General features: G+C 35.8%; 1 protein-coding gene across 5 annotated transcripts in view; it reads left to right on the forward strand.

The window, feature by feature from the left end:
- Positions 1–27,828, forward strand: part of Usp34 (ubiquitin specific peptidase 34) — a 186,190-nt gene that overhangs the window by 147,732 nt on the left and 10,630 nt on the right. For 4 of the 5 annotated variants that reach the window (XM_051200494.1, XM_051200495.1, XM_051200496.1 and 1 more), the window contains 18 exons: positions 600–680; positions 2,253–2,338; positions 2,828–2,996; positions 3,092–3,166; positions 4,475–4,626; positions 7,744–7,792; positions 7,881–7,985; positions 8,064–8,108; positions 9,137–9,241; positions 10,808–10,955; positions 14,917–15,551; positions 17,941–18,098; positions 20,071–20,149; positions 22,019–22,145; positions 22,768–22,875; positions 24,014–24,118; positions 24,235–24,359; positions 25,393–25,516. In XM_051200494.1, coding sequence (XP_051056451.1) covers positions 600–680; positions 2,253–2,338; positions 2,828–2,996; positions 3,092–3,166; positions 4,475–4,626; positions 7,744–7,792; positions 7,881–7,985; positions 8,064–8,108; positions 9,137–9,241; positions 10,808–10,955; positions 14,917–15,551; positions 17,941–18,098; positions 20,071–20,149; positions 22,019–22,145; positions 22,768–22,875; positions 24,014–24,118; positions 24,235–24,359; positions 25,393–25,516 — 2,476 coding nt within the window. The remainder of the gene's footprint in view (positions 1–599; positions 681–2,252; positions 2,339–2,827; positions 2,997–3,091; positions 3,167–4,474; positions 4,627–7,743; positions 7,793–7,880; positions 7,986–8,063; positions 8,109–9,136; positions 9,242–10,807; positions 10,956–14,916; positions 15,552–17,940; positions 18,099–20,070; positions 20,150–22,018; positions 22,146–22,767; positions 22,876–24,013; positions 24,119–24,234; positions 24,360–25,392; positions 25,517–27,828) is intronic. The other variant, XM_051200497.1, reaches the window with a different exon arrangement.

Consider the following 27,828-nt stretch of genomic DNA (forward strand, 5'->3'; position numbering starts at 1 on the left):
GCCCTGGCTTCCCTGGGAATGTAGACCATGTGGCCTCAAACTTAGAGATCCTCTGTCCTCTACCCCCTGAGTGCTGGAATTAAAGGTGTGTGTCACTACACCCAGCTTCATATCCTTAATAATAAATATTCAGTTATTCAGTATATCTATCAACAGATGAGAAGTTAAAAAAAAAATATCTCTAACAATAATTCAATTTCTTTGACTAGAATTAAGCAGTTTCTTTACGTTCAGCAAATTATTCTGTGCTTAGTTTTCTCTGTTGCCAAACAAGCTGTTTCCGTTGGTTTGATTCAGTGTTTGGACAAGGTCTACATTTTACATTTTTCTTAAACCGCCTTTCTTCTGTCTCCATGCCACTTTCTAATTCTTTTCTTTAAGTACCTCAGATTGCTTTCTCATCCAACAATGAATTGATGTCTATAGAGTCCTATAATGAAGTAATCCTTAGTATTTTAGACTTAAGATTTTTGTAACAATTATTAGACAAGTCAGTTTAGTAAGTAAAAATGTAATCATCTAGTAAATATCCTTATGTGCATTTTGCCCATTTAACAAGTCGTGTGTGAATGTTAAATCATACTCTTGTTTTCTTACAGTGGTTTTTAGACCGCATGGCTGACGATGACTGGTGGCCAATGCAGATACTAATTAAATGTCCTAATCAAATTGTGAGACAGGTAAGGAACGATTATCTTATTTAAAAAGTGGCTTTCAGTTTATTCTCAATTGGCCTATAAATGACATTCAAATTAATTTTCAAAGTTCTGTCTCCTATCATAGAAGTCATTTGTTTTTGTTTTCATCGGCTCTTGTAACACCAGTTGTAACTATGAAGTGACAGGAATTTTCTCCTTTATATAATAATCAGCTATTATTGCTGGCTTCTCTCATCCTCAGAGTCTACCTAGAGCATTGTGGTATCCCACAATAATATATGAATGGGGTAAATTTATTCTTGTGCCAAAGTCTGAATTGCCAAATGGATCAAAATTGTTTCTGCTTAACTCATTAGAAAGTGTATCCAGTGAATATTTAAACATTGTTTTATAGCCATGTTTGCTCTATCAAAAACTTAATCTCAATTATGCCGCTTGTAGTTGTTATTAAAGGGTAGTTCTTTTGGTGTGGGAATAGTTAGAGCCTTTCCTGGTAATGAGGTGTAGAAAGTGTAGTCTTGAGACGTGAAACATCATCACCTCAGAAAATCTAGTGGTCTTCCCTTATTTTGTCCTCATGCTTTCAACTCCTCCGAACGCTGCTCTGTTTTCCATCTCTGTGGATTAGCCTGTCTTCAACATTTTGTATAGAGTCATGGTGTTCTCTTTCATGACTGGCTGCTTTGACCTAATTTTCTTAAGATCTGTCAATGTTAAAATGTGTGTCTGGAGCTGGATTGGTGGCTCATGCCTCTAATCTAACTCTAGCATTCAGAAGGCTTAATTTGAGAGCTACAGTGAAACTGTTCTTAACAAACAGAAAAAAATAACTTTATCTATACTTCATCTACCCCCCTCCCCAGCAAATACTCCATTGACAAATTGTGTTTGTCTGTGCATTAGATGGACATGTGAGACTATTACTTTTTGTTTTATTGAGCAGAGCCTGACCTGGAACTTCTAGATAAGCCAGGCCAGCCTGACACTTGTGGCAGTCCTCCTGGCTCTGCCTGTAGAATGCCAGTGTTAGAGGCCGGGGCACTATATCCAGCTTTACTGCTATTTTCTGACTGTTTTGGATATTGATAATAACCATTTGTCTGTATGATTTTTAATCAGTATTTTAATTTTGGTATATACTTAAAAGTGGAATGCTAGTCACATAGTCATTCTTACATTTAACATTTTCCATTTCACCACAGAGTCTGCACCACTATATTTCTCTTAATATATGTGGGCATCATTTTCTTTGTATCTTCTCCAGCACATATGTACCACCTGAGAATGTGTCATAAAGCTTTTGAGTTTGATATCTATATTCCTGAAACCAATAGTTTGAGTTTTCTCTCTTATCATAAAGCTATGTTTTTAAAAAGTAATTTTCTAGTGCTGGGAAATTGTACTCAGGGCCTTGGTGCATAGTGAGATTCACTCCACCATTGAGCCGTACCTGCAGTCTCTGACAGTTGTGCCTTCCAATGTCCAGTGCTCATGCCTCTGCCTTCTGGGTACTAACATTACAGGTGTGTACCAACACCTAGATGTGCTACGTCCTGTAGTGTCTGTTACCTAATGTGAGTTTCTCCTTTAAAGATGTTTCAGCGTTTATGTATCCATGTGATTCAGAGATTGAGACCTGTGCATGCTCATCTCTATCTACAACCTGGAATTGAAGACGGGTAAGAAACCCTTCTAGAAAAAAGACTTTTAAAATAATTATAAGGAGATACTGGTCTGTGCTACAACAATTTGTCTGTAGTAATGCATGTCAAGAAAGGAACACTATTTGTTAAGTTTTTAATTAAGGGCCTCTAAGATTCCTAGCAGCTAACTCTAGTGTGAATTGATTGAGTCTCAGTGATAGGAACATAACTACATCATTGAAGTTGGTATTGTTTTCACAAAATTAGAGGATGGGTTGGAGTTTTAAAAATTGTTATCCTAGCATGGTGGTTCATGCTTTTAATCCCAGTACTTAGGAGCCAGAAGCAGGCTATAAGTTCAAAGCCAGCCTGATCTATAAAGAATTCTAATCCAGCCATGGCTATACATTTATACCATGTCTCAAACAAACAAACAAATAAATAAATGGAAGTTGTTTTGGCCCAGACAATAGATCTGCCTGCAGATTTATCATTTTCTATAAGGTACATTTTTTTTTTTTCCAGGTCAGATGATATGGATGCCTCAGTAGAAGATATTGGTGGTCGTTCATGTGTCACTCGATTTGTTAGAACTCTGTTGTTAATTATGGAACATGGTGTAAAACCTCACAGCAAACATCTTACAGAGTATTTTGCTTTCCTTTATGAATTTGCCAAGATGGGTGAAGAAGAGGTAAGGCTAATTATTTACTTGTTTATTTTGAATTACATACCTTTTTAGCATACCGATTTGTCTTTTATTTAAAAATTTAAATCTCTTGTTTTTAGAGCCAGTTTCTGCTTTCATTGCAAGCCATATCTACAATGGTACATTTCTATATGGGAACCAAAGGACCTGAAAATGTAAGTCCAGTTCTGTTATGTATCAGTGCATCAGAGTCCATGCTTCTGGTGGTCCACATCATGCAGAATTATGACAATCCTAGAAACCCTTTCAGTTCCTTCTGTCATCTTGTTTGCTAATGTTAGGGGACCTAGATTTATTAGTCCTGGTGCTGTTACTTTTGTGCATATACCAAGTAGAAAACAAATTGAGTGTTAAGTTTCATTAGTAAGTATGGAACAAGGCAAATAGATTTTATCCTAGTTGCCACAACTTCACCATGGCATCTGTGAAGCAATGAGTCATTTTGATTCATGATTTTGGCGGTCACTCTTCACTGTTAAGTTTTTCAGAGTTTCCTGAAAGTTTCAGTAGTTGTACAACTTAATATTAAAGTGTGGATGGATTTTTGTTGTGCCCATGACCCTGTGATAGCTGCATTGGCTTTTATGACCTACATTTAATATCTCATTTAACTCTTCTAATATCCTTAAGAGAGTAGTACAGGGTGTATCTCCATAATACAGGTGAGGCAATTGAAGCTGAGAATTTCACTTGTTTTAGATCACAATAAGATTGGCTTTGATCCATGGTCAGACTGCTGAGTGAAAGGTCTCTTAAAAACCGTGGTTCATGAGTTAGTTTTAATCCAATTCCTGCCTGTATGGCTATCTGTTTTGATTGCTTTTCTTCTTATAACTTTTCTTTTCCTTCCTTCCTTCCTTCCTTCCTTCCTTCCTTCCTTCCTTCCTTCCTTCCTTCCTTCCTTCTTTCCCTTTGTTCCCTCCCCCCATCAAGACAGGATCTTGTTATGTATTCTACCTAGACTAACCTCAGACTTAATAATCTCTTGTTTTAGCCAGTTGAACACTACCATTCCTGATAGTCTGTTGAGTTAAGAGACTGAGTGAATGTCTCTTTGAAATATCTACTACTTAAATTCTCTAGAAACTACAAATTAAGATGTCTTTTATATGTGTGACTGGCATTTTTATTCAGTAAGAAATACTGACATCGTATTCATAATATTTTATCTTAATTGATCATTCCAAGAGCTTGAATCCAACAAAACAGAAGTTATTAAGGGTTTATCCAGGATTAATAGTTTTGAGATTAAATAGTTTTGAGTTCTGTATAGGTCCTCCAATTTATCTAAAAGTGTCCTGATTATCATTTAGGCTATATCAAGTTAGAGGTTGACCTTTGAATGGTTTTTTCTAATAAGAGCTCCTGCCTTATCTTTCTAATACTTATATTAAAATAAGTTAGCTGTTTTCAATATTATATTAAGAATAATAGCATATTGAAATTGACTTTTGTTTCATTAGCCTCAAGTTGAAGTCTTATCAGAGGAAGAAGGGGAAGAAGAGGAAGAAGAAGAAGATATACTCTCTCTGGCAGAAGAAAAATACAGACCTGCTGCCCTTGAAAAGATGATAGCTTTAGTTGCTCTTTTGGTTGAACAGTCTCGCTCAGAAAGGTGAAATGTTTCAACATTCAAAATGCTTACAGCGTGTTTGGTTTTATTCTTTATACATAATTGTTCTATCACTTCGGTTTTTATTACATAAATCTTTTAAAATAATAATATCACTTCAACTCTTGTGGCTCACGAATTTCAATCCTTTCTATATAACTCGCCTAAGTCGTGCTAGAAACAGCTATTGAAAGAAGTCTGTAGTGAAATATCTGGCAAAATTGAATGGACATTCATTCTTTATCCCAGCAACAATACTCTAGGAATCTGCCCCAAACAGAAAGATATATGTGGAGAGGTATTTATTAAAATACTATTTCTAGTATCAAAAAATTGGAGTCACCAGAAGGGACTAGTCATTGAAAAATCAAGAAATCTACTCATCTCCACTATAGTTTTGTTTTTTGTTTTTCTTAATGAAGTGTGGAATTCATCTGTGTTAACATGTAGAAATCTTTATTATACACACATCTCCCTTTTTCTCTCCTCCCTTCAAAAGACAAGGTAGGGAAGATTGTATATAATATGCTACTTTTAGGAAAAAGTAAACTAAGAAAGAATGTATGTGTACATAGCCAATCCTTATCCATGTATTTCCTATTTACAAAGTCACATACTTGCTAAATTTATCCATAATGCCAAAAAAATCAGCACTGTGAGGAGCTTTCACAGTCATCCACAAAGACATATGTTGTTCAGAATGGTGAAAAATTGGTGTTTCCTGACACGTGATTTTCCAGCTGAGGTCAAACAAGGCAGTGATCTGCTGTCTTGTTTAGATTTCCATGTTGTAAACAAATGTACGTTTCATGATGTATGCCACATTTAAAAAATTTGTGCTTTTCCTTTGGTATGTCACTGTTTAAATGGTTCCCAAGAATAGTGCTGAAGTGCTGTTTAGTGTTCCTGAGCTTAAGGAAGGCTGTGATATCCCTCAGTGGAATCAAATATAGTAAAGTTTCATTCAGGCATGAGTCCAATACTGTTGGCTGTAAGTTCAATGTTAATCAATCATACATATTAAATAAGGTGTCATTAAACAAAAACACCTGTAAAATATGGTATATGGTATTGTATTACTCAGTTGATAACTATGTGACAACATGTTCACAGGGGCCTAGTTCTCTGTTTCATATCTGTAGTAATGATGATTTGGTTTTTGGTAATTCATGTTTGTATCATTTCATAATACTATTCAAATATAAAGAATTAACTATAAATCAAATCATCAATTAATATGGTTTTGAGAGAAAAGATGATGGGCACAGAAATGGAAGCTTGACAAAACCAAACATTTTTGTTTTATAGCTTTAGCTTTTGAATCCTGTAAACATTTTGTATAATTATAAGTAAGTATATAAAAAGGAGTATTTTGAAACAAGTAGAGGTGATAAAGCCACTGGAGAAGAGTTAAAGAGCATGTTTGCTTTGAGTGTCTAACAGGGTGTACATGAAGGACGAGAAATAATTGCATCATTATTTAAAACTGTCTTAATAATCATGTTGTTGCTAATATAATTAGAAATTATTCTGAAATCATTATGTGCTCAGGTACTGGGCAAGAAATGAGTGAGAATCTTGGAATGGTTTTGTTTTGTTTTTGTTTTTTTAATTTTAAGAAGCACAGAAACTAAATAGACTGCTCTGGGGTCATGTTTAAAGAACAGTGTACTTGAGGAGTTTCTGTTGCTTTTATGTTAAACAAGGTACACATCAAAAGTAAGAATATCTGTGATGGAATGTGAAACACATAAAGATGTTTACACTGATAAGCTCAGAATGATACAGTAAAAGAACATTTGAAAAACTTGTTGGCAACCTTTGAAATATACTGAGAAAGCAAATCTTTATTTTGAAAACTGAAAAGGAAATGGTGTAAAGGATATGTTTATCTTAACTGCAAGAAATAAAAGTTCATGTCAACCGAGTGGTGGATGAGGGAAAGTTCATCAATACAGAGCTGTTTCAACCAATAAATGAGCAAGGAGTGTTGGAATTAGAAAATCACTCTCTTGTGACCCTAAGTGAAATAATGCTTCCAAGGTCATCACTGTTGGAAAATGTCATAAAGCCGTACCCTTCACTATGTGTCTCCCTGAGGAAAGTTCACATCACCACCTACAAAATACCCTTCATTACAAAGTGAAGCCTAGATCTGATCAAGTCTTTAGATCTGCCTACCATTTTACAGGAGCAGAGGAATGTGTTAAAACAACAACATCAGGATACAATTAGCAAAATAAATATTGGAATCGCTACAGGAGAGAGAAGCTGCTTTTCTTCAATGGATAAGTTGCAGTGAAGTACCAAGGGAAACCAGTAGAATAAAAATTTTAAAGACATTAAAACCAATTGTAACAAAAGACTTTCATTCAGATCCAGATTGAAACAAATTAACTATAAAATATTTTTTTAGACACCTTAGGAAATTTGTATACTGATATTATTACAAGAGTGAGGACTTGCTGCTTTACTTTAGGCATGAATAATGAATGGTACTATGTTTGTTTTTTTGTTTTTGTTTTTTTTAATTTACCTGAGATGTGTTAAGACTTATGGATTAAATGATAAAATACCTGGAATTTGCCTCAGAATAATGCATATTGAATGGCTGTTGGTAAAAGTAAAATAGGATTGGCTAAGATTTGGATAATTTAAGTGATGGTATACTTGGCACTATGCTCTCTCTCTTTTTTTTTTTTTTTAAATATATATATATATATATTTGAATTTTTCTATAAGTTAAATGTATTAACTTTAAATTATATGGTAAAAGTAATATTTCTTAGAATTCCATTTTGTTTTAAACATTCATGTCAGAAAAACAGCTGTCAAAATGAAATTAGGCCCATCCTAGCATTTTAATATATTAATTCTATTGATTTAATGAATGAAATGGAAATAAAGTAGTCTTGGTGGTCCATATTCCAATTTTGGAAAATTACCCGAGATACTTAGCAAGCAAACCTAGCCATCAAATACTTCCCTTCCCCCCAAATTTTAGGATGGCAGGTTGATATGATTATAATAGAATTAACAGGTTTCATGCATGTCATGCTATTAATAGCTACAAAGTAGTACACATGGAAAAGATTTATTTCCACTAATATTTTCTTTTAGGCATTTGACATTGTCACAGACTGACATGGCTGCATTAACAGGAGGAAAGGTAATACCATTACTAATATTGAGCAGTTTAATCTTTCTAAAAGTAATAATATAACAGTTCTTAAATGGACAACTTTTGTTCTTAACAGGGATTTCCCTTCTTATTTCAACATATTCGTGATGGCATCAATATAAGGCAAACTTGTAATCTCATTTTCAGCCTGTGTCGATACAATAATCGACTTGCAGAACATGTAAGTACTGAAAGCAGTCTTCAACTTTTTTGAAAATTTTCAAAAGAATATTCTGAAATCCTGCTTTTTCTGTTTCAGATTGTATCTATGCTTTTCACTTCAATAGCAAAGTTGACACCTGAGGTATGTAAGAGTTTGCTAATAAGAATATAATTTGAACTAACAGTTAATTCTCCTTTTATTGCACATACAATTTTCCAACTAAATACAAATTTATGCATATAAATTTAGAATATCAGAGTGCTACTTACATGCCAAGCTTCAAAGTTGTTTGACTTAAAGTATATATCATAAACTATCCAGGATTCTGTATATATCCAGTAATATATGGGTGGCTAAGTACAGAATCATGAGTATTTTTATTATATAGAAACATTTAACAATCCCAGCACTTAGGAGGCAGAGCAAGGTGGATCTCTGTGTTCAACCTAGTCTTGTTTTTGTATTGAGTTATAAGGCAGCCATAGCTACATAGAGAGACCTTATCTCAAACCCACTGCCTTGCTCTAAAAAAAAAGAAAAGGTAATTTTTCATAAAAACAGAGGCCTTTCACTACTTTAGCACATGTTCAATGTCAATATAAGTGCTTTCTTTGGGGATGAGAAATTACTACAGGAAGCAATACAAGGTTTTCAATAAAACATACATGTTTCATTGATAAAATTTATTGAAAATTAGACAGTAAAAATTAATTCCATTACAATTTTGAATTATAGCAAATAAAGCATTTTCAAGTACACAGTATGTTGAGGATAGATTTGTGTTCTTACTACAAAACAAGATAAATATGTGAGATAACACATGTTAATTAATTTTATGTAGCCATAACATAGTGTGTGTATGTGTGTATGTATGTATATGTGTGTATATATATTTCAAAATATCACCTATACAATAAATATATAAAATGGTTCAATTTATAAACAAATAAAAATCTTGAATTACCTTTTTTCTAAGTACATTTGACATCCAGAGAAATCTATTCAATGTTGCCTCTATGTAATTGGTTGTATCTTCTAACTGATCTCTCATTTAAGTTTTTATGGTAGTTCAGATGCAGGAGTACTGACTAAGGTCTGCCAGTTCAGCAGAGCAGGGTTAAATGAGGCTAAAAGAGCATGTGTCTTAAAAGATAATGTATGTCTTACAGGCAGCCAATCCTTTCTTTAAATTGTTGACCATGCTAATGGAATTTGCTGGTGGACCTCCAGGAATGCCTCCTTTTGCCTCTTATATTCTGCAGAGGATATGGGAGGTAAGTCTTGAAGTACATGCTTCCAGTCTCCTGTCGTCTCCGAGTTTCCTTTTGTTGTTGTTTTGATTTTGTTGTTGTTAATTTTTTTCTTTCTTTTTTTTTTAAGAGTAACTTTACTTGAAGTAAAACAAAATACAGTAAAATTGAGTGGAAAGTACAGATATTTCCCACCCACCCCTGCCTTCATGGTGTTTTGCTTTTTTATACTGCTACCACCATCTTACATTTGTGTTTCTTATGTGGGTCAAATAACTTCAGACAGTATGAAATTATCATTAAGAATAATCTTCCTCAGTGAAATTTCTATAAAGCAGCTAGAAGCTCTAGAAATAAAAACCAGTTGCTACAGGTAGAAGAAATATCAAATACTGTTTCTTTTCTTTCAGGGTCATTGCTGTCTGAACAGATTTCTTAGTAAAGATTGGGAAAGCTCTAGGTCAGGACTCAGTAAACCTTTTTTATAAACAGCCAAATGTTTAAAGTTTTATAGATCACAAATATCTGTTGAAACTGTTCAGTTGTGCTATTGTCACCTAAAAGCAGTGCATGAGGCAGTAAATAGGAAGCTTTGCAATGTTCAAATAAAATGATAGATAAACAAATAGCCATAGATTTAGCTTATAGTCCAAAGACTGCCATCCACTGCTCCTATTCTCATGAAAAGAATCTCTATAGCAATTCAGTAGGCTCTTTTGCATTCTCGTGTAATAGTGATAGTTTGGACATAGACTAAGAAAAAAGACTGATGAGGAACTCTCTAGAAAACTAGAAGGGCTTTCTCCTGTCAGTGCTGGGGATAAAATCCTGGATTTAGTTCATGTTGTGCCAGTATTCTATCACTAAGCCATATCATCAACCAAGGTATGTTTAAGTAAATTATTAAATTTAGCAAGTCCATTGGATTCTCACATTTGTCCTGGGTTATTTTAAATTTTGTGAACCAGCAACAAATTTTCCTGAGCTTTTCCTGGTCTTTGAGCATAATTGGAAAACATGGGTAAAACATCTATAGAAACTAGTTTAAAGAAAATGAAAAGGGGCTGGAGAAATGGCTCAGTGGTTAAGAGCACTACTAGCTGTTCATCCAGAGGTCCTGAGTTTGATTCCCAGCAAACACATGGTGGTTCACAACCATCTATAGTAGGACCTTATGTCCCCTTCTGGCTTAAAGGTGCATAAGCAGATAGAGCACTCATATATACACATAAAATAACTAAATAAAATATTAAGAAAAATGAAAAAGAAAAAATAATATGTTAGAGAAATGGGCAGGTACTTAAGAGCACTTGTTGTTCTTGCAGAGGACCCAGGTTCAATTCCAAGCACTCACAGGGTGGTTCACAACCACTCATATAACTAGTTCCAGGAGATCTGACACCCTCTCTTGACTTTTTCAGGAATAGGCACGCATATAGTACGCATGTATGTGTATAGGCAAAACACTTATACAAATAAACTCTAAAAAGAAAAAGTTAGCTAAATACTTAATGACATTCAGCAAAGGAAAGTGTAAACCAGCTGTTCATTCAGTTACATTATGTCCTGTGTTTGTCATTGTATTTATAGGTTATTGAATACAATCCTTCTCAGTGTCTGGACTGGCTGGCAGTGCAGACACCTCGAAATAAGCTGGCTCACAGCTGGGTCCTTCAGAACATGGAAAACTGGGTGGAGCGGTTTCTTTTGGCTCACAATTATCCTAGAGTCAGGACTTGTAAGTCAAATTTTTAAAATTAGTCAATTATTTACTGTTTCAAACTTTAGGTTTGTTATACTGTTTTTTGGTTCAATTTTTAGAGTTATGGGTGGGGGTGGAGGTATCTCAATGATAATGACCATTATTATGTAAAGCTCTGACTGGAATCATAAAAGATCAGTTTTTGTTTGATACTATGAGTATCTATTGTATTTTCATGTTTCATGTAGTTTCTAAGTGTTCCTGAATAAAGTAGATGAGAAAATTCTTTCTTAAAGGTAACTCTTGATTCTAGGACAACCAGAGAGAGCTACATAGTGAGATCCCATCTTGAAAAGACAAAAGTAACTCTTGAGAAGACTGAGATTAAAATTAGTAATTAAGACAGAAATTGTAGATGTAATTATGAGAATTAAATAATAAGCATCTTTTGTGTATAAGCCATTGGCAAATTCTTAGAAGATAGATGAACATATCACAAAATATGTTTTTTGAGATACAAAATTATTAATAAACAATGTATTCACTTTTGATAGTTCAGAAGAAGTGAAATCAAAGTAATTTTGTGAGTTTCTTCAGTCAGTGAGAAGCACATTTGATTACCCAGTTCTTGTTTTCTAAACACCATTCCCAAATAAAATATACATTGATGGCTCTTTGGAGAAAAGAGAGATTTTAGGGCAGGTGCCAAATGAGTGCAGCATGTCAAAGGGACCAGTACTCCTGAGAAAACTTCCACAACGGTTCCATAACAAATAATAAAATACTCTGTGTTCTAGTCCAAAGTATAAAGTGATATTTACAGGTTCATACTAATTCCCAGCACCCCTGTGGCAGCTCACAAAGTCCTGTGACCCCAGTTCTGAGGTATCTGATACCCTCTTATGGCCTCAGCTGTCACCAGTACCAACTGGGTCATAGTCATAAATGCAAGCATCACATAGTTCAGCAAATAAAGATAGACAAATCCATAAAAGAATACTGAATTATTTGTATGTGCTCCTCAGGAGGTGGACCTTAACACCTCCTCTAAGGGAGCTTAGTGATACACGTGGAGGAGTGAGAAGTAGCCTGGCAGTGGCGGAATGTGGCTCCCAGGCAAGTGGTCAGGGTTACTATCAAAGTCCAGTTGGACAGTGGACCCTGACATGCTGCAGCATGTAGTCTTTCCCAACCTTAAGTGTCATGACATCAGACAACCTCATTTAGAGACACTCTGTGAACTACCTAACTTGTTTGCCTCAGAACTACCAAAGTTATCAGACAAGGGGTCTGAGAAACTGTCGGAAACAAGAACTTCAGGGCATGTACTACTAGTTAAAATGTTGTGCGTCCAGACAGGATCCTGGAAGCAAACAAAAGCACCATGGGGCAAAAGTAATAAAATCTAAGGTGTGGAGTAAATAGTAATTTATCTTTGTTAGTTTCCTAGTCATAATAATTTAGCATAATAGTAATAGATGTTAATGGTACTAGAAACTTGGCGCGAGTTATATGGGAATAATTGTGTGTCCCACTTGTCTGAAGTCAGAGATGTATCTGAAAGGGCCTTTAGTGGAGGTTACCTGTGGATTGGTGTCAGTACTCTGCCTAGAGTCTTGCTTTCTCCCTTATACTTTATTTGACCTCATAGTCCCTTCAGTTTAGTTAGCCAGGTACTAAACTGAAGTCCATGATAATACTGTGGAAATGAATTTTTCTACATAGTACTGATATTGCAATACTACTTTCATAAGAGGCCATAGCAGTTTGTGCCAAGATCCTTTGGTACACAACACATCTTTAATCTCAACATTAGGGAGACCGAGTCAGGAAGATCTCTCTGAGTTTGAGGCCAGCCTGGTGTATGGAGCAAGTTCTATGACAGCCAGAGCTACACAGAGAAACCCTGTCTCAAAACAAACAAAACACAGCAACAGCAACAAAATACCCACCAAGACCCTTTAAAGAAAAATATGTCCCCTCTGTGAGGATTCAGGCATTATACTGGCTTGCCCCTTGTCACCTGGCAGAATGGAGGCAGGTGCAAAGGACCCGTCTACGCTTTCTTTCCTGCTGTTCCCCTGTGGGCGGACAGGACTTTTTCTCTCTCCCTCTTCTCTGTACTCTCTCTGTCTCTGTGTCTCTTTCCTTCCCCCTTTCCCTTTCTAACAACACTTCTCACTAAGCTCTGTCTGCCTGTTGTGTTTGTCTCCCACCTCGGTCACCCTCGCCTGCTATGGAAGCCACCAAGATTCCCCTCATGCTTTATCCTACTACCGTCCACCTAATTTTTTTTTAATATTTTTTGTTTTATTTAAATTAAAAACAATCTCATTTTACATACCAATCCCAGTTCCCTTTTCTTCCTGTCCTTCTATGCCCCCTGCCAATACCTATCACACCCCTCTGCCACACTCCAGGGAGAGTGAGGCCTCCCATCCCTCTACCTAATTTTTGTAATACCATTTCAGGACTTGTATATAAGTTATTTGTTCAAAATACACAAAATATACACTTTTAAACCTGCTCAGTGGTGATTCAGATGTGGTACATTATAGTCCCTTAGTCTCGGTTATTGAAGAAAAAAGGGCACCTTAGCAAAAACCCTGTCTCTTAAACAAAACAAAAAGCCTTTAGTTAAGAAACAATTGTGTCAGTGAAAACTGAAAAAAGAAAGTGCTTTTAGTATCAATGTCCAAATATTTGAAAAGAAAGACTATTTTAAAATAATAATTCAAATAACATAAACTAAAGGACTTATAAAAACTACAAAATAGCTTTAACAAATAACTGAATGTTGGTTGAGGTAAGAAAAATTGAGTCACCCACTGTTAAAATAGTTAAGAACCTAGGCAGGACATAGTGGCACAATGTCAGTATCAGCGTTTGGGAGACACAGAGTCAGGCAGATATCCATGATCAACCTGATCTACAAATTGATTTCCAGAACGTTCAAGGCTACACAAAGAAACCCTGTCTCAAAAAGCAAATAACCCAAAAGTTTAAGACATACTATGTAGTAGTGGAACAGATTTCTTCCAGGTTTCATAGTATAAAACAAGACCTGACATCCAGCTCAATTCTTAGCTTGTACAGATGGAGCCATGTAATAAATCATTAGCAGCGGAATGGTAATAATAGGTTTAATGACATGCTTAACGTGAATTCTGAGTTGTAGTTAGCCTTTAGAAGACTGTTGGCAAAGAAGAAGGACAAACAGTTTCATGGAGAAGCACTTCCCCACAGCAGGGAGGGATCTGTAGAATGAGCTACCCTAGAAAACTTTGAAAGGATTGTGTATGTATCCAGCAGTGCCTTTAATCCCAGGACTTGATGGACTGCAACAGCAAGAGGAGATGTAGAGCACCCTGTGCCACATAACAACCCTCTCTCCCCCAGGAGTGGGAAGGACCAATGACATACATAAACTTATGTATTTGTCAAGTATGCTATATGGCATTATCTTTAAATTATTACAGACTAACTTACTAGGGTGTTTTTAAAGTAACCTTAAGACCTAAAACATTAAATGATTCAGAGCAGTATCAAGTACTTTATGGTGTGCCATTTTTTTCTTTTTATTAAGTCAAACTATTTCTTCCGAAAAAATAGAATGGAAGATGGGAGAATTCTACATTGTGGGAAAAAGCTAAACAAAATAGGTTTCAGAGTAGTTCTGATAGCCAGTGCTTAGGAGATGGAGAAGAGAATCAGGAATTCAGGGTTAAATTGAGTAGCATGAGAGAGTTCCTCTGAATAAAGAAAAATAGTTGCTGTAATGATGGTTATTGTTGCCGCTTAAAACATAACAGCCATGTTACAGAAGGAAGGTTCTTCTGGACCAGAGGTAAATCAGAAGGATATTTAAAGGATGTCGTGTCCCTTAATTTCTATTCATTTTTATTGGTAAAGGGAAGAGTGGTTTTGTGTTTAATAACTGCTCTTCAGTCTACTGAAATCTTACAAGGATCTGACAGTTTTGTTTTACATTTTATAGCTGCAGCTTATCTTCTGGTGTCCCTTATACCAAGCAATTCATTCCGCCAGATGTTCCGGTCAACAAGGTCTTTGCACATCCCAACCCGTGACCTTCCACTCAGTCCAGACACAACAGTAGTCCTACATCAGGTCTACAACGTGCTCCTTGGTTTGCTCTCAAGAGCCAAACTTTATGTTGATGCTGCTGTTCATGGCACTACAAAGCTAGTGCCCTATTTTAGCTTTATGACTTACTGTTTAATTTCCAAAACTGAGAAGCTGATGTTTTCCACATATTTCATGGATTTGTGGAACCTTTTCCAGCCTAAACTTTCTGAGCCAGCAATAGCTACAAATCACAATAAACAGGCTTTGCTTTCATTTTGGTACAATGTGTGTGCTGACTGTCCAGAGAATATCCGCCTTATTGTTCAAAACCCAGTGGTAACCAAGAACATTGCCTTCAATTACATCCTTGCTGACCATGATGATCAGGATGTGGTGCTTTTTAACCGTGGGATGCTGCCTGCCTACTACGGCATTCTGAGGCTCTGTTGTGAGCAATCGCCTGCATTCACTCGACAACTGGCTTCTCACCAGAACATCCAGTGGGCCTTTAAGAATCTTACACCACATGCCAGCCAATACCCTGGAGTAAGTACAGTTAATACTTTCAATATCTGTTTCCTCAGCTTGGTTAGCAGTGCATTTTTCCTTCCCCATTTAAGAAATGATGAAATAGCTGGGTGGTGGTGGTGCACTCAGGAGGCAGAAGGCAGGCTGATCTCTGTGAGGTTGAGACCAGCCTGGTCTACAAGAGCGAGTTCCAGGACAGCCTTTAAAACCACAGAGAAACCCTGTCTTGGGGGTGGGGGGGAGAAATGATGAAATAGAATAGTCTAATCATTCACCTACTTTGAACCCAGGCTCATGTTCCTATGAGGCATGTGCTTAGCAACTGAGCTATACCCCTCACAACATATATATGTTTTCCTTTGAATTTCTGTTTTATGTGTATGGGTGTTTCGTCTGTATTCAACATTTAAGCCTGGTGTCCATTGGGTCCAGAAGAGGGGCAGAATTCCTTGGTACTGGAGTTGTAGGTAATTGTAAGCTACCATGTGCCCAGTGCCCTTAACCTCTGAGCCATCTCTCCAGCCCCAACCTAACCATCCTTAAATACTTAACACATTTGCCTTCCTAAATACCTTCACATAATGCAATGTAATCAATAAAATAAGTGATTATATTTTCTTTATGCACGTGTTTAAAAATCTGTTTCCAATGACACACATGCCTTCTTAAATATGTTTTGTTTGTTTTGTTTTTTTTTTTCCCCTTTTTTGGGTTTTTGTTGTTTGGGGTTTGTTTGTTTGTTTGTTTTTGTTTGTTTGTTTTGTTTTGTTTTTCTTCCTCATTTTGGCTTTTTGAGATCCTGGAACTCCCCATGTGGACCAGACTGGTGTTCTGGTGTTGAACTCACTGAGAACTGCCTGCCTCTGCTCCCAAGTGCACAGCTTAAATACGTGATTTTATATTGTTTTGTTTTTAACTTTTGTGTGGCAATTGTTTACATGTACATACAGATCCAACCTTATGCCCTTTTCTTTGCAGGATACTTGTAAGTTTCATATTATATTTTCCCTGTATGTAATATCATTCCTGGCTGTTATACTTTTGTTTCTTCCTGTTGTAAACTACCCTTTACTAGGTTAAACAGTTACTCATTTATTGTATGCTGAACTTAGAATCTCTTAACCAAAAGTAATAGCATAATTTCTCACTCAGAATTAGATTGCTTGTAATGTAAGAAGGAAAATATGTTCAATCAGTACCAGAAGGTTCAAAGCTAAGGCTGGAAAAGGAAGGAAACAGATGAGTGTCACAGTATGAAGAGATCATGATAGTATTTAGTTTCAATCAGTTTGTTTCTTCCATCATGGTTCACATAAATAGCATTAACTTACTGTGATACCCAGCATTACAGAAGCAGTGGTAAAAGTTGGCTGAGTTAAATGCCTGTCTCTTTGAGTTGTTTTCTGTTTTTGATGTCAATCAGATATAATCATCTTTATAAATATAATATATATATATATATGTATATATATGTATATATATAGAAAGAACCTGGCTATTAGAAATTTTCACAAATTCTGGTCTAAAATTTTGCCAAGAAAAATATAAAGATACACAGTTTAGTTCATTAATAAACATGCTGGATGCTCAACTTCACATTTAGATAAATAAATTAATGAAGTCACAGCTAAGGATTTCACTAATTATTAGTTTCCATATTTTATCACTAACCCTCAGTCTAGAGTGATTGTCTAAATGTTGATGTAAAGGTGTGTAACAGAAACAATACTAATTCAGGGTATTCAAAATCTTTAAAACAAAGTAATTGAGATGCTTTTGAGGGTAAAACCATTTGCCACTAAACCAGATGAATGACCTCAGTGTAATCCCTGGGATCCACATGCAAAAGGAAAGGATGTCTAGTGTTCCCTCCCCCAAAATAAATACATTTTAAAAAATGTTTAAAACCAAATAAGGGTTTCTTATTTATTAAAGGAATGCCCTTTAATAAAGGGTAAGTATAGCCTGTTGCTATATGCACCCTTAAATTTAAAATGATAGCATTTTAAACAGCATTAAGACTTTTATTTGTAGTATTAAATCTTTGTGAATTTTAATTCTAAGGATTGTACACGTGTGTCCATATGCATCTGTATTAACTCCAGGATAGTCTTAAATACTGCTCAGCACAAAGTCATGAACATTGTTAAAATATGAGGTTTTTATTTGAGTAACTTGATTACATACATGGCTCTCAGATACGAGCTTTATAATTTAGACTAACAGGTGATAGTACATAATGTATTCAAATTTCAAGTAGATTTCATTACTGACATTTTGATAACTAGTTCCTTTAGTTGCTGGTTAATCTATGATCTTAGCAGCTGACTAATGAATATTTGTTCAGAAGTAGGGAACAGATACTCTGAATGTTGAAACATTGAAAAATCATTGTTGCCTCTTGTAGGCTGTGGAAGAACTGTTTAACTTAATGCAGCTGTTTATAGCTCAGAGGCCAGACATGCGAGAAGAAGAATTAGAAGATATTAAACAGTTTAAGAAAACAACTATAAGCTGTTATTTACGTTGCTTAGATGGCCGTTCTTGTTGGACTACTTTAATAAGGTAAAAAGATACTTTGTGATTTGGGGGATGGGAGGGGAGGTTCCAAGTAAAAATGTGGACCTTTGTACACTAAATGAGGAATAATTTTTATTATTTATAACTAAAAGCTTGTTCTTTTAAAAATTATTTATTATTTTAAATACAGAGTGATGTAGCCTAAGTTGGCCTTTTACTTACACATGTAGCTAAGGATGACCTTGAACTTCTGATCCTCATGCCTCCACCTTCCAAATTCTGAAATTACAGATGCTCTGGAAGAGCAGCCAGTGCTCTTACCCAAGAGCCATCTCCCCAGCCTCTAGAGATAAAATTCTGTCCAATGCATTACAGTGCTGAGAAGGCATGGAGAAATGGGGGACTAATCAAGGCCCTTCAGTGGACTCACAAGTTTGTGTGTGCTTTCATGATGACTTCAACAGTGAACCCAAGAGAAAATTCTTTTAGATAATGTCCTTCAGAAAGCTTTTGTCTTTGAGTTCACAAAATGAAATAAGCACTTTGGCCAAATCTATTTAAAGAACCTCTCTTAAGTGTTTGGCATTCAGTTTGAATACATTGTTTTCTACAGGTTTATTGTTTGTAGCTTTTTCCATTTAACTTTTAGAGTTCTACTGCTTGTTGAGTAAAGAAAGGAAGCATGCAGTGGAAGTCTTGAGGGCACAGCATTAACTCACTCAGATAGTGTGGTCATAACCTATTAGGGTTTTCAGGTTTGTTTTCCCTTTATGTTACCCTCTCTTCCCCACATTGATGAATGCTTTTGGAATATAGTATAGTTTACTGTTACACTTAAGAGTTGAAAAGATAAACTCGTTTAAAAAATTTTTTTCATGTGCATCAATGGTTTACCATTGTGCTCTGGGCCCCCTGGAACTGGAGCTAGAGACAGTTGTGAACTGCCCTGTGGGCACTGGGAACGTAGCTCATCACCACTGAGCCATCTCTCCAGCTCAAACTCATTATTTAAAAAAATCAGCATTGTTATTTAAAAATGCTCTCATCATTCTCTTGCCATTGTGGATAAAAGATTGATTAGACCAATGGTAGACATGTTTTCCTCAAATTTACATGGTAAGATTTTATTATTTCCTTTTTGAGGTTGAATTATCTCCTAATATTCCCAGAGTGCTTAGAAGTAGGAATGTTTCTGATTTCAGAGAGTTTTAATTCTGGAAAATTTACATAAACTTTAGTAGTTAGGCAACCATAATCTGGAAATCCAAAATGTTCCACAACTGGGTGCATCTGATGGGTTAATAATCTTGAGATTTCAGATTTGGGCTGCTCATTAAGGAATCATGTACATGCTTATAATTCTGCTTATTACAGTGGCCAAGGCAGGAGGATTGCCACAAATTGGAGGCCGGTCTGAGGTACATAACAAAATCTCTTAAAAAGTGTAGAAACAGGCTGGAAAGATGGCTCAGAGGTTAAGAACACTGGCTGCTCTTCTAGTGGTCCTGACTTCAATTCCCAGCAACCATATGGTGGCTCACAACCATCTGTAATGAGATCTGGAGCCCTCTTCTGACCTACAGGGTTACATGCAAGAGGAACGATGTATACTTAATAAATGATAAATAAATCTTTTTTTTTTTTTTTTTTTTTTTTTTTTTTTTTAAGAGTGTAGAAACAAGGGACTGGAAAGGTGATTCAGGGGTTAAGAGCACTGGCTGCTATCAGAGAGGACGAAGGTTCAATTCCCAGCACCCACATGGCAGCTCACAACAGTATATAACTCTACTTCCAGGGGATCTAGAATCCTCACACAGACATACATTCAGGCAAACACAAATGCACATAAAAATATAAATAAATACGTTATTTTTAAAAATTAAAAAAAAACAAGTAACAGATGTAGCCAGTTTCTTTTATATGATAGGAAAGCCAGAAGCTTAAGCCAATTTTACTTGTGTTTGTCATCACCAGATTGTTCTGTCCTGTTCACATTGGACTTTCTCTTTTCTTCTAGTGCCTTCAGAATACTGTTAGAGTCTGATGAAGATAGACTTCTTGTGGTATTTAATCGAGGGTTAATCCTGATGACTGAGGTAAATATTACATCGCCTTTCCTTGTGAATGGGTCTTAAATTTGAATATTCTTTCCAAGACTTGTACTGCATGTATATAAAGAATGTCTGCTGAACTATCTCAAAGGTTACTCCTCATTTTATATTTATTTCACTTAGTAAAATGAAAATTGTGATTTTGGATCAAGGTTACATATTATTTCCCCAAAACTTGCTTATTTGGAGGAATCAAAACAGAAGGCCCTGAGACTTGCACAGGGCTAAAATTTGCAGACATTCTTTCCATGATTCTTAGTTCACAAGTGGTGTGGGAGATGGTTTAAAGCCACCAGAAATACATCGTACTCTTCTTCAGTCTTATGTTGGAGATGAGGTAAAATTGTACATATAGAAAGTACTGCAGGAATTAAGATATACTGTTGGTGTTTTGTTAATAATGTTATAGACTAGGAACAGAATAAGAAACTAAACTTCGAAGGATTTGGACTTGGCAATGGTAAGTGAGGAAATATTCAAATAAATGACTTCCCGAGCACCAAGATAAGGAAGTTTTGGCTTTGAGGATTGAAATGGTTACTGTATGCTAAGTATTGCACTAGGCAAAGGAATATAGCCTGAGAGATATAATTCCTATCCTTCCAGTTTACAGGTTAAATGTGTGCAGTAACAAATGTGTGCAATAACAGCCTTCATATTAAGGGCTGCCACAGAACCTAGGCTCAGAATTTTAACTTTGAATAATGTATGAACTATATAAACTGACTTGGGAGTATTAAAAGAAGGAATGCTTTTTTATATGGTAAAATAGAAAAAAAAAAAAAAAAAGAACTAAATATGTAAGTTACCACTCCCTTTGTATACAGACTCTAGAAAGGTAGCTCACATAGCTCCCTAGTCTCTTTAGTTCTGGTCAGTGCATGCTTCTTTCTCATTTCTAAGACTGCAGCCTAAGCACAAATCAGATTTATTTTTGGTTTTGTTTGTTTTTAAGATAGGGTTTCTCTGTTTGTTCACTCTGTACACCAGGCTGTCCTTGAACTCACAGAGATCTGCCTGCCTCTGCCTCCCTAGTGCTGGGATTAAAATTGAGCACCACCATCACATAGCACAAATCAGAAATTAAAATACACACACATGATTAAACAAACTATTCACATTAAAATGTCTACATAAAATCCAGCTCTGAAGATAAGAACTGTCCCTTTATTTTAAAAGGACTGGAGTCTAAGAAAATGGTTCAGTAAAAGTGCTGGTACACAGGCATGAGAACCTGATTCCTAGCACCTATATCAAAAGCCAGGCAGATGCCTCTATCTAATCCCAGCAGCACTGAGGAAGTAGAAACAAAAGAATCCTTGGAGTTTGCTATTTAAGTAGTCTAGCTCAACATGCAAATTCCATGTTCAGTGAGAGACTTTGTCCCCCCCCCCCAAAAAAAAAAAAAAAAAAAAAAAAAACGGTGCAGGGCTGTGGGGATTTCCTAGCAAGGGTAATTTTCCACAAGCTTGACATTTTGAGTTTGATCACTAAGGACCCACATAATGGAGACTACCATGCTGTGCAAATTGTCCTCTAAACTTCACAGGCACACTAAGGTGTGCATACCTCCCTCCCAGCCCCCACGCCTTCCCCACACACACACACACAAATGTTTCCAAAGTTTTCTTTGTAAAGATGAAGAGTGATTGGGGATCAAACCCAACATATACATACAGAGTGGTTAAATGGGGCAGTTTGATTTAGAAGACAAGGAATACTTACTGTGTACACATATGTGCACACACAGTCCTAGTATGAAAACACCTTTAGAACATAAACATTTCCATTTTGTGTCTAAAGTAGAAATGAAATTAAAGGTTTTTAAATTTTTATTCCCTATATCACTTGTAGTCTTTCAACACACTTCACATGATGTATCATGAAGCTACAGCTTGCCATGTGACTGGAGACTTAGTGGAACTTCTGTCAATATTCCTTTCGGTTTTGAAGTCTACACGCCCATATCTTCAGAGAAAAGGTCTGGTCATTTTACTTTTTATTTTTGTTACCATTTTGCTACCATTAAAGAGATTTTTAAAATTTTTGTTTGTCTTACTCGTTTCTGTGCTGATGGTTTCTAAGCTAGCTAATAATGGGTAATGTAGTGGAATGTTCTCATGTTTTATTTCTACCTGCCAGAAAACAATAGGCAAGCATCCTATATGAGTCAAGATGTAGATTAGGAAAGTTTCCATGCACAGTAATTAATTGGATGTTTTTTAAAACCTTCATATCTCAGATTAGGTCTTATTTTAAAATATTTTCAATAAAAATAAGTGTAAAAATAATTTTATGATTCTGGGAAAGACAATATTTCAAGATGTTAACATGTTTAGCTCATACCTATAATCCTCACCCTCAGGAGGGTGATCCAGGAAGATAGAAAGTCTCAGGCCAGCCTGGGCTATATTTAGCAAGACCGGATCTCTCCCTGCAGGGAAAAAAAAAAAGATTGGTTTAATGTAGCAATTTAGCTTTAACCAAACATGTTTTTATGTAATTAATTTGAAACTGGCAGTGTTAGTATCACAACCGAAAGAAAATTTGTAGGAACTCTTGGCCATTTAAAAGCCCATTAAATTATGCTTTTATCTTTGCAGATGTGAAGCAAGCATTAATCCAGTGGCAGGAGAGAATTGAATTTGCCCATAAACTTCTAACCCTTCTTAATTCCTATAGCCCTCCAGAACTAAGAAATGCTTGCATAGGTAAGTTGCTTGAAAAATAAAAATTGTAGGCAAGTATTTTATAGTTTGCCTTTATCTTTTGTTTTTGTAAGTTGTGAGGTTACATTTTTAGTGTTTGGAAGACAGTGATATTCATCTATATAACTTACACAGAATAGCAGGTCCTAAGAAAAACAAGTTGTTTCTTAACATGCTAGTGTTAACATGTTTTGTAGGCAGAATTCCTGGGTCTTTTTCAGTTGTTTGTAGGTTTCTTTCAACTCTAAATAATATTCTGATCCTATATGAACAAGGCAGAATCGGTATTTACAAGGTGGAACTCATTGTGTAAAAGATAGGGTTAGTTGATTCACTGTGGGACTTTGGCCTTAAAAAGATTTCTCAGTAACTGTTTAGAGACTCTTGAGTATAACACTTTTGTGACTGGTTACTTATAGGATGATAATATTCAGCTGTTAAAAGAATCTTCATTTTAAAAATATAGAGTGAAGTTTGTTACCACCTTAGGAACCACTTGAAGTAGTGAGCGTTAGAGATTGTTAACTGATTGTTAACTATTTGTAATTTCTCAAAATAGCATAAATAACTAGTTACCCAACAGATTTACTTTTTTTTTTTTGATTTACTTATTTACATATACAGTGTTCTGCCTGCATGTATGCTTGCACACCAGAAAAGGGCACTAGATCTCATTTGTGAGCCCCCAAATGGTTCTGGGAATTGAATTTAGGACCTCTGGGAGAGCAGCCAGTGCTCTTAATCTCTGAGCCATCTCTCCAGTCCGAGATTTACTCTTGTATGATTAGTGAGTGAAGATCATTGCAGCCAATATCATAAAACCTTAATTGCAGACTGCGGATTATCAGCTCTTAGATCCAAGCTATTGTAATAGACTTTATAAAGATAAATAATCAGAGTATATTGCTGTTTAACTAGACTGTGTCTACAAGTAAGCAAGGAGGATGGGGAGAACAGAGGTAGTGCTTTAAATTGTTTTAAGTAATCCACAGTTGGGCATTAGAGAGTTTCTCCCTTTGTTAGGTGGTCAAACAGTTTGCAGTACTCAGCACACTGTAGCCTCAACAGTATTTGTGAATTCAGAAGTAATGGGTGATCTAACTCCAGTGTTTTAATTACTCTAAATCATTTTTATTTTCAGATGTACTCAAGGAACTTGTGCTTTTGAGTCCCCATGATTTTCTTCATACTCTGGTTCCCTTCCTTCAACACAACCATTGTACTTACCATCACAGTAATATACCAAGTACGTATTTATCTAACATAATACTTGAATATAGTTGGCATGTAATCATTCTACACACTGAAGCTTGGAGATTTATTTTTTCCATTTATTCTTATTGTACACTTTTAATGTCTTAGTGTCTCTTGGACCTTATTTCCCTTGTCGAGAAAATATCAAGCTAATAGGAGGGAAAAGCAATATTCGGCCTCCGCGCCCTGAACTCAATATGTGCCTCTTGCCCACAATGGTGGAAACCAGTAAGGTATGTTGGGATGCCAGGAAAGCCATATTTCTATATAGTACAAGGTAATCTGAGATTTCCCCCTGGCGGTTGAGTCTGTTAGATTTATGTAAACGTTTCATGAATCCTAATATTAGATTCATTTGGATTTTTTTTTCCTTTAAGTGCTCTGAAATGTTGATACTTGCAAAATCAACAGTAAGCACAAGTTGTTAAGATTTTTTTCTTCTTCTAATATATATATATATATATATATATATATATATATATATATATATATATATATATATATATATAGTTTAATAGTAAACCTTAGTTTGTTACTAGGCTAAATTATAGTATGTCCTGCATCTAAATCTACAAAGTCAAATTAGGTACTTGGAATGTTTTCAAGTTGGCCATATAATCAAGACCTCTTTTACTGTCCCTGTAATCATATTCTCCTTAACCTACCCATAATGTCACTGTTTGATAGATTTATCATCTGGTTCCTGTTCACTAATGCTTATTCTAAAATAGTGTCAATCTTAAATTATAGAGACAAACTATATTAACACAAGATATCTTAGTTTTCACATTTTTCAAAAAACATTTTTCCCCTTTAGCTTTCTTCAACCACACCTTTATCCACACTCTCTCTTGCCTAGTATGTTTGGATCTTAAGTATATTGGGGCAATTCTCCATGATAAAACATTAAAAATAATTAACACTATAGTTACCCTTACAGAAATATCCTCAAATCTTTCAAAAATCAAATATAACTCATTCTTCTTGATGATATGCTTATAGAGTGTCACATGCTAAAATCTCAGTATTTTTACTCTATAAAAGAGTATAGGAATGATGGGTAATTACAATTGATAGCATTTGCACACTGACAATAAACCTAGGACAACTATTATCTTAATAACACTAGAAATTTGGAATTTAAAACTAGATACTTATAGAAGGTAAAGATTTAATTAGCTTTTACTTAATCTTATTACATTTGCACAAAATATGCTCTTTATTATACAATTTAAGTGCAACCATTTTATCATCTTTAACCTTCAGGGCAAAGATGACGTTTATGATCGTATGCTGCTAGACTACTTCTTTTCTTATCATCAGTTCATCCATCTATTATGCCGAGTTGCAATCAACTGTGAAAAATTTACTGAAACATTAGTTAAGCTGAGTAAGTATAAAAGATGAGCAGTAAATTCCACTGAATTATTTTAAGCCCCTAGCCATTCAGGAAGGGGAAAAAATATATATATGACAATCCCTTTATTTTTTACTTTTCTTTTTTAAAGTGAATGTTTAAAAATATTGATTAGTATTGGGAATATTTTAATTTTTATTAAGAAAACACCAACTTACTGGTTTCCATTGACTAGTTGTGCCCAGAGTTTCCGCTGGCCTGGTAAGGAGCATGGAGCAGGGCTGATGGCCACTTTGTACACAGAGGCCCAAGTCCGCCGTCTGCACAGTAGAACTGAAAACAAACTGCCTTGCTTAGGGAGAAAAGCTTAGAGACAGATTTGACTTCCCTGACCCTTATCACGAGGGTGAGTTGAAATCTTTAGTACCAGCTGTGCGATGGAGCTGGTGGTGCCAGAAAAACTGAGTGGGCTTTGCAGCGTGAAGCAGAGGTGCATATATGAGTAACTAGGAGGTAAGTCTCATAAAATGAGAAGACACATTTGAAAGGATTAACATGAGCAACGGGGGGAGGGGGGGAAATCACTCAGTGAGTTATATAGGGGGAGAAAAACTTCAAAGAATGTCTAATACCTCTTTCCAAGATCAGGACCTAGAAGTTCTGACATTATATATGTCCTGCCTTCTAATTTTATCAAGGATGGACCAGGATCCTCTCTGGTCTCTATAGTTTCATTTCAGAGTGGGGTAACACTTAGGAACTACCACTTAGATCAAGAAATAGACTTATTACCATGCCCCAGAACTCCTTTTTGTGTTCAGTCTCAGTCACAACTCTCTTTCCTATGGAAAAGGTAGGCAAAAGATAGAATCCAGCCTTAGATATCATTACCCAGGAAGAAGGAAGTGGTTACAGCTGTCAGGGATAACTCCTCTTCAGAAAAGTCATCTTATTGGTAAGTGATTAGCACTTCTTCAGATTTGAAGGGTTGTTCCTTCAAAAGCTGAGCATACCTACTTACCTATGGATGATGCCAAGATATAGGGAGGTAAGAATATCTGCAGATTGTCTGTTTCAGAATTACACATTTAGGTTGACACTTGGTAAAAGTCTGAAACTTTAGCAATAACAATAGTCAGATGTAAAAGAATACTCAGGAGTTCTGATAGTATAGCCTTTGTGCTCAGATAAGAGATGTTTCCAAAGATGCTGACCATTGGGGAACTTCCAGGTAATTATGTTTATATAATTTATAACAAAGTATGTGAAGAGCTGCTCTTGATACTTGGGCAACTTTGACCAAGTAATGAATGTTCTACAGTTTTTGAGTGTCTTTTCATCAACACAACTATGTACATTCCTGGAAATTAAGAATGGAGCAGAAGCTGGGCTTTGGTGGTGCTCGCCTTTAATCCCAGCACTCTGGAAGCAGAGGCAGACGGATCTCTGTGAGTTTGAGTCCAGCCTGGTCTATAGGAACTAATTCCAGCACAGGCTCCAAAGCCACAGAGAAACCTGTCTTGGAAAAAGAATGGAGGAGGGAAGCTGGATATGGTAGCTCATCTCATGCCCGAATCCCTACACGTGTAATCTCAATGCTCAGGAGGCTGTGGCAGGAAGATGACAACGTCTTCCTGGGCTACAGAGTGGAATTATCCACACAGAACAAGCATGAGGAACAGGGAAAGGAAGGACACACATCACATGCTGAATTAATGCCACTCATAACTATGGAGCACTGTCGATTCTGCCTTACTTAGTTTTTTGTATCTACACAGTTTTATGGAATATTCTGTATAGTGATACGTGTATTCTCAACTCTATTATCTGTAGTTACTAGCTATGTTGGAAGGGTTAAAAATTCAATGTGACAAAAGGAATTATTTTAAGTAATTTCAGCCAAACTAAATTTAAATGAGCCAAATGGTGGCTTTTAGGACAAAACTATATATGAACCCAAACCAAAAAAACTGAAAGTTTATTGGTCCATTCCTGGCTAATGCAGAAAATTGGATAGCCTCTTAGTAATTTAGACAGAGACTTAAAAGCTATAGAAAAGTTGTCCCCCAGGGTTTGACATCAATTCTTGTAGCTAAGACAACTATTTCTGAGGAAAGGCATCTAGGAAAGGGCTGTAGAAAACAAAACTTACATTAATGACAGCTGTGGTGAGGAGTATATGCCTCTTTCAGGAAAAAGTGGAGTGAGTTTAAACTGAGCCTTTGAAGTTAGATAGTCTAAAGTTCAGAATATTAAAATATTACCATACCTAAGATTTGTCTCAAACCTGTGCTGGATTACAAGTGATTACTAGTTTTAAAGAAAAGTCTTTGTTGTTTTTATAT

The sequence above is a fragment of the Phodopus roborovskii genome, unplaced genomic scaffold (genome assembly GCF_943737965.1).
Source record: "Phodopus roborovskii unplaced genomic scaffold, PHOROB, whole genome shotgun sequence".
Classification (NCBI taxonomy): domain Eukaryota; kingdom Metazoa; phylum Chordata; class Mammalia; order Rodentia; family Cricetidae; genus Phodopus; species Phodopus roborovskii.